We start from the raw sequence: 6,856 nt of genomic DNA, 5'->3' as shown, positions 1-6,856 counted from the left end.
ACACCACGCCGCACTTGCAAAGCGATGGGCGGAGCATCGGTGGGGGGATGCGGGAATCAAAGTACGCAAACACCGAGTCTCACTTTTTTTATTCCGACAATAGCAGTAGTGGCCAATTTTCGACGGATGCCATCGGTCGTCAAAAGCTGATAATCGGGGTTTAATCGATGAATAAAATTTCGAAAATACTCGTTTTTCACAATATTGAACGGGACGTTGCTCGTACATAGACTCCTGAAAACGCTTATCATTATTATCAAACGTTTACAATAGTCTTACAGCAAAAATTTATCTGTGGCTTCTGAGAGGCTGGATCTTTCGTCACATCCTTCTTTCTTTTTGAATTGTTGCATTTTCTTCAAATCATCTCCATGATGCGCTTCCACATGTTTTATCATTACACTTGTTGAACCGAAAAATTTGAATTCTACTTTGCATTTTCGGCACGTCACACGCGATGAATCATTCGATTTTTCAAAAAAAATCCCAGGCAGGAGAGAGTTTTACACTCATTCTGTAAAAAAATATAGAGTAAATCACGATTTGAAGCAAAAAAAAAATTTGAAGCAAAAAAAAAATTTAGAGTAAATCACGAAGAAACAATAAACAGCGAAAACAGTCCCTTTTCCGAGAAGACTACACGAGGGTCCGCGCCCTCGCGTAGTCCTCTCGGAAAAGAGACCGGCCTCGAGTCGACTCGTATCGACACGACACGAGTCGACTCAGAGTCGACGCGACACGACTCAGAGTCGACTCGAAGTTGTGTCGACACGAGTCGACACAGAGTCGTGTTGTGTCGACTCTGTGATACTGTGTCGTTTCTGGTGTCAGTCGACACGATTTTTATCGACTTCAATAGTCTGACTGGTCGACTCGAATCGTATCGATTTTTGTGTCGACACGTTACTCTAGTGTCGATTGATCCGATTTACGACACAAATTGGTGCGATATGCCAGCGGAAATCAAGTTGGAGTGTATTGGAAAAATGCAATTTAACGAGAGGTGAAAATTAAGTAATTTTTGATTAATTAAAGGTGGGGGGACATGAAAAAAAATAATGTTCTCGAAATTCTGTTTAAATATGCCCCTCGAAGAGTTGAACTTGTGGGAGCGAGGATTGAGGGTGCGGCGCCGCTACCGACTGAGCTACGCGGGCAAAAGCGGAGCGGGCGCCCGATGGTAAACATAAGGGTGAGGACAACAGCTGTACGCAGAGTCACATTAAGCGTTGTACACCGTCACCGTAGAATGCATACCCTAGCTCCAAAAAACCTTCGAAAAATCTCCTGTCCCCCCACCTTTAATGTTTTAAATTTTCCCAAAAAATTCATATCGAAATTTCTGCTAATTCTCGCAATTGACATCATCATTTCCTAGCACATTTTCACTGATAGTATAATTATTTATGGACATAAATACAGGTATTTCAAATTAGTTGTTGTATGGGCAAGTCTTGTGGATGACTCTTTTGCACACAGCGGTTGGGTTCTCGTCAGTGTCCTCAATGATAGCCTGAAATTCCTGTTTCTAGAATCAATTGGTTACTGTAGAACTCACATGGGCAATATCGTCAATCATAAGCTTGCAAGCAGCCTGGGAAGCCTTGTTCTTGACCTTCTCAACACAATAAGCGTCCATATGATGTTGCATGATAGCCTCCTCACACTCAGCATAGGTCTCGCCGATCAAGACAAGATCCAAGCAGATTTCACAAGTGGCATCAGAGTTTTCTAGAGTTTTTGAAAGGTATTCATTTGAATTTCACTGAAAAAACTTACGAACTGGAATATATCTCTTCGCCGACTTGGTGATATCGACGGCTCCACATTGGTCGGCTTTCTGAGGAACAACGAAAGCCGAAGCGGCACATACAAGAGCAAGGACTGAAAATAAATATTCGATAAAAATACAAATAGGCAAAAAACTCACATGCAATAGTCTTCATCATCGGTTAGGTGATCAACTGATAATATATAAATTTTGCGGAATGTTTTATGTCAAAAGTGTTATCAGTTGCTTTACGGACACGTGTTGGTTGAAAATTAAAAAGTGTGTAGCCTGCAAATCTGTCCGGGTTGTGTGACATGTTTACTTATCGGAAAAGTTTTCGGGCAACTGGAAGATGAAAAATGGGGAAAAGAGTGGGAAAATTCTGGAGTAATTCTTGAGAAGTTTTAGGAAAAAGATGCTCCAGGTACAAATTCTACAGGGTTAGAAATGTTTTGCGAGACCTTTTAATTTGATATCTAACAGATTACGGTATTTGTTGAAAGTGGGAGGGAATGGAAAATAATTTTTCTCGAAATGACGTTCATATAACTCAAGAAGTTGAACTTGTGGGCCCATCGTTGGAGGTGCCGCGCCGCTACCAGCTGAGTCACCATCCAAAAAATATCTCCCAGATTACAGTAATTGTTAATTTGCTTTATAATTTCATCATTTGTTTCATGAGCGGATCAAATACACAAAATCTTTGTTAAACATATCTAATGAAGCTGAAACAGCGAAACTTTTTTCCAAATTTAGTCTCCTAACTTCTTCAAAGAATACTGTAGCCTTAATTACCTCTACTTTCCCACTACGATACACATAATTATCCCCTATTATAAGCCATTCTTCTCCCTCTCGCTTACCAAAGCATTGAATTTCATTGGAGCCAATCAAAAGAGCCGAAATCCTCATTCACCCCATTTCCTTCATATTCTTTCCCAGAAATGTGGCCTTCTGAATCTGACCTGGAACCTTTGGATTCTATTATTGATCGGATGAATCCAATCTCCGGATTTCCGTATCCCATGAAATCGGCAATAAACCCCGGATTTCCAAGAAATGTCGGAGATCCATGGATCGGAGCTTATACAAAAAATGGATTCTGGTTCAAGCTTGCATGGGGCGGAGAAGAAGAATGGAAAGAGGTATGATTGGAATTCAGGCGGCCCTATACATTGATCAATTATCTCGGTTCCTGTGAGATATATCAAAAAATGTTCAACTAATAAAATATTTTTGATAATGTGATAAATAATTTGTCAGATATTTTTAATAATGTTCGATATCTTTAATAGGAACCGAGATAAACTGGCTCAAAACTAACAATCTTGTTTCAGGTCGCCAATGAAATGTGGTATCGAAATGAGTTTCTGATAGATTCGGCTACTTTCAATTTGTATGAAAAAGCGGGATCATTAAAATTTTTAGTCGCTAAAAATATTCGTAAGTTAAACACTCCAAAAATAATCTACATATTTCTTCTTTAAGGAGGAGAAGTTCTAGGATTGGCTCTTCTTTCCAAAAGCGACTTATCCAATTTCTCAATGATTGGTCCAATTTTTGTCCAAGAAGATTTTCGGCACGTTGGAATCGGATCTATCCTAATGAAGGAGATAATGAAGGAGAATACAGCAATTGCTTTTAATTCTAGTAGGAAACTATTCAAAGTTGTACTGCAAGCCATCTTTTTTCCTTTTCAGTATCTTATCTTCTTCCAAAAATCGAGGAAAAATTCAAATTGGCGCCAAAATCGATGAGAACTTTTGGAAGGGTTCGTGTCACTAATTCCAGTGGTTTTCCGAATTTGAAGGTTTTAGAAAGTTTACTGTTTTGGATCTTTTAGAAAACTTACAGGAAGAAAAAGCTGGAGTAGGTCTTCTGTTGGCGTACGAAATCACTGATGACCAATGGGACAAAATATCAGAATTCGGAGAATCTTGCACAAACGAAAAGAGAAACTGGAGACCATTTTCAGACGAGAAGAATCAGTTAGTAGCTGCTTTTGATAAGGTTGGAAATTATCACAAAAAACCACATCGGAATTTGTATTTTCAGGATTCCGGTGATTGTATCGGGATTTCAGTGCTTCGTGAAATTGAAAATGAAGATGGGCGTATTCCGGATTTGTTGGTAGCTCCTTTGTATGCAAAATCTTTGATTATTGCTGAGATTTTGTTGAGAAAAACATTCAAGAAGCATTATGTGAGTTTGGAAAATTTTTGGTGAGCTACTAACTATAAGAAAGGTTCAAGGTTTTTTTGCTGGACGGAGAGTGGATTGGCATAAAAATCAAAGATAAATTGGAAAAAAATCCTAAAATAAGAGAAACACATCGAAAAAGAATACTTCTATTAGAGGTTTTGCTGATTTTTGGTGTAATGAAAAGATACGAAAAAATTGCAGCATGTTTTTTTCAAATATGAGACTTATCACACAAAATCTCATAATTATTTCAAATTCAATATTCTAAATTTCTAAATGAAAAAAAAAATTTCGAAAGTTTCAATTTGTTTTCTGTTTCAAAATATTGACTTCAAAGATAAAGTTCCTCTATTTCTGATCAAGAATACATCAAAACTTCAGAATCCAGAAGACGACTATGATTTCGACGTGGACCATTTTGCAATCTACCGTAGATCAGTCAATTTCTTCGTCTTCTCCTCATCTGAATCCTTTATGATTCCTCTTCTCAAAAAAATTTCTGGAAGCGATGGAAAAGTCGAAAAGGATCGTTTAACTTTTCAAACTTGCTCCAATTTTCAGTTGCCTGCAATTAATCATGAGCTGATATTCTCTCTTTCTGATCCCAATATTCATTTGTGTTGAAAAAAAAAAATAAATTCTGATTTGGAGTTTGAAGTTTACTGTTTCGAACCGTCACTAAATTAAAGCCCTTGTTTTTTGGTTTTTGATATATAATGCATGGTAAAAGAGTGAAAAAGAAGAGGGCTATGTATTGTGATTATTGTGTTAATTCTGATCGAAAAATTAATGCTAAAGCCCTCCAATTTTTTGTCATGTATTCAGTAGCTATTTTATTTTTTCTGTTTTCTACAGAAAATTTTGACCAATCTATTAGAACCAATTACCACTTTTCCGTGCAAAAACAGGAATAACTCGAACAGTTTCAGAGATTTCTACAGTAATCCCTAAATCAGTACACTGCAAACTGTAAATACGAAAATTAGTAGACGTTGAAAGTGTGATTTAGCTTCCAGCAGTTTGTGTTTTCTAAATCTTCTTCCTGATTCGAACACTAAAATTTCAATGAACCTCATAAGTTTTTTACTGAAAAAATTTCTGTTTCAAGTGTGACATAATTCACTTTAACAACAAATCCAAATAATGCAGGGTAGGTATCGCTTCTTATCAATAGAGCACATTTGCAGTTTTCAACTTTTCATATTCCAGATGAAAATCATAATTTCAACAACATGGGCTGGAATTGTAGAGTAAAACTTCCTATCGTTAGAAAACTTGTTGATTTACTTGAGCAAAGAAAGAAAACATTTTAATAAAAAAGTTTAATTTACAATTTAAAGCATCATGTGGAAACAGTTTAAGAATATTTCGAATCTCGTTTTGGTGTACAAAAAGTGAATTTTTTGAAAATGAAAAAATATCGCAGAATTGGAATACTGGTTGATTGTGGAACAATGGATGTGTGTATGGTTGTTATAGGAAACCCGGGAAACCAAAAAATTTAAAAATTCTAGTCCTCTTTCTCGTCGTCGACAACCATGAAGAGTTTTTGAATGAAGATTGTGGAACTATCTGAAATTTTGAAGATGCAATAAACCTCGATTTGATAAAAAAAACTCACTGATAAAATCGTTGAAGAACTTTGGCTTATTTTTCCATCCAATGAAGATTACATAGACTGGGACAGCAGAGAGCATGATGAGGAGTCCGATACCTGGAAAATGTTGGGTTAGGTTACGGTAGTTTTGCCTTGCCACATTTCACCAGAAATTTCTCAGAACTTACCAGTATCTCTTGGAGCTGCCACGATTGGAATGAATACAAGAGCTGCACAACCCAAAATGAAGATAATTGGCCAGATAAGTGGGACCTTAATTGGTCTTGGTGCATCTGGCATGGTCTTGCGGAGCCAGAAGAGAGCAGCAATGGCAGTTCCAATGGCTAACCAGTAGCTGATCTGAAATTGGAAGTTTGAATGTATTTTTCAAATATTTTGAAAAAGTTATACTGTTTAAACAAAACCATTATTGCAGATTTTTTCCTGATCAATTAATTTTTCGACGAGCTTATTATCCTTACCTGAATATAATTAATCAACTGATAGACATCCTTCGAAGCCAACAAGTACGCAATCGAAAGTGCTCCAGTCAAAATAACGGCTGGAATCGGGGTCCTTGTATTCTTATTAATCATCGTCAACACCATCGGCATTTGTCCTTCACGAGCACCCGAATAGAAAAGTCTGGAAGATGTGAAAATGACTCCATTAGCTGATCCGATGGTAGAACAGGCGACACAGAGTGGCATGATAAAAGCGAATCTTCCGTAGAGTTTGTTGGCGAAAAGAACGGCGACAGCTGGTGATTCAAGCATCTCATCTGGAGAGATTGCGGTGTAGAGAGCCACATTGGTGAGCACGTAGATTACGGTACATGTGGTGATGGAGATTGCAATGGCAAGAGGGAGATTTCTGGAAAATTTTCGGTTTCAAAGATTTGGTATGTTGGGGAAAAAGCTTTGGGTTTCTGTGATAGCGCCAAGGTTTAAAAATGTAAGCTTCTCAATATTCCCTATCAGTTTGTGATTTGCGTTACGTAAACCAGGAATAGAGTGGCCTAATTTTCACAAGATGGTTTTTCTAGGACATCTTAGCTGACGGTCCAGAAATGGTCTAACATGCCCCTGATGTGTTTTCTAGGTAATTTTAACATCATGACCTAACTTTTGCAATTGGAGTTTTTAGGTTTTAGGTGAATCTTTTTAGGTCACCATGGTAAATGGTCTAGAAAGGATCTGAAATTCACCTGGTGTGTTTTCTAGGATATTAACTTCACTGATTGGAACGTTCAAACGTTCGTTTCTCGTTCGTTTCTCGTTTTTGAA

At 37.4% G+C, this 6,856-nt stretch overlaps 4 protein-coding genes across 4 annotated transcripts in view; 1 reads left to right on the top strand and 3 right to left on the bottom strand.

Annotated features, from left to right (window-relative positions):
- CBG20047 overlaps window positions 1–398 on the bottom strand; it is a gene marked incomplete at both ends in the record, with an annotated part of 3,657 nt that extends 3,259 nt beyond the window's left edge. The window contains 2 exons of the mRNA XM_045235283.1: window positions 84–234; window positions 280–398. Coding sequence (XP_045096941.1) covers window positions 84–234; window positions 280–398 — 270 coding nt within the window. The remainder of the gene's footprint in view (window positions 1–83; window positions 235–279) is intronic.
- A 1,034-nt stretch (window positions 399–1,432) lies between these two features.
- Window positions 1,433–1,946, bottom strand: Cbr-spp-18 (the record flags this gene model as incomplete). The annotated part of the gene is made up of 4 exons (XM_002633915.2): window positions 1,433–1,513; window positions 1,559–1,731; window positions 1,780–1,884; window positions 1,931–1,946. The coding sequence occupies 4 exons, from the start codon at window positions 1,944–1,946 to the stop codon at window positions 1,433–1,435; spliced, it is 375 nt and encodes a 124-aa protein (XP_002633961.2).
- Window positions 1,947–2,715: 769 nt separating this feature from the next.
- Window positions 2,716–4,597, top strand: CBG20049 (the record flags this gene model as incomplete). The annotated part of the gene is made up of 7 exons (XM_045235282.1): window positions 2,716–2,916; window positions 3,109–3,214; window positions 3,260–3,421; window positions 3,472–3,581; window positions 3,626–3,781; window positions 3,827–3,973; window positions 4,355–4,597. The coding sequence occupies 7 exons, from the start codon at window positions 2,716–2,718 to the stop codon at window positions 4,595–4,597; spliced, it is 1,125 nt and encodes a 374-aa protein (XP_045096942.1).
- An 886-nt stretch (window positions 4,598–5,483) lies between these two features.
- Cbr-aat-1 overlaps window positions 5,484–6,856 on the bottom strand; it is a gene marked incomplete at both ends in the record, with an annotated part of 3,609 nt that continues 2,236 nt past the window's right edge. The window contains 4 exons of the mRNA XM_002633917.1: window positions 5,484–5,545; window positions 5,595–5,687; window positions 5,759–5,930; window positions 6,053–6,443. Coding sequence (XP_002633963.1) covers window positions 5,484–5,545; window positions 5,595–5,687; window positions 5,759–5,930; window positions 6,053–6,443 — 718 coding nt within the window. The remainder of the gene's footprint in view (window positions 5,546–5,594; window positions 5,688–5,758; window positions 5,931–6,052; window positions 6,444–6,856) is intronic.

The sequence above is a fragment of the Caenorhabditis briggsae genome, assembly GCF_000004555.2.
Source record: "Caenorhabditis briggsae complete genome, chrIV, whole genome shotgun sequence".
Lineage (NCBI taxonomy): Eukaryota > Metazoa > Nematoda > Chromadorea > Rhabditida > Rhabditidae > Caenorhabditis > Caenorhabditis briggsae.
Note: the sequence above shows the minus strand (reverse complement) of the source record. Positions and strands in the feature narration are given on the sequence as shown.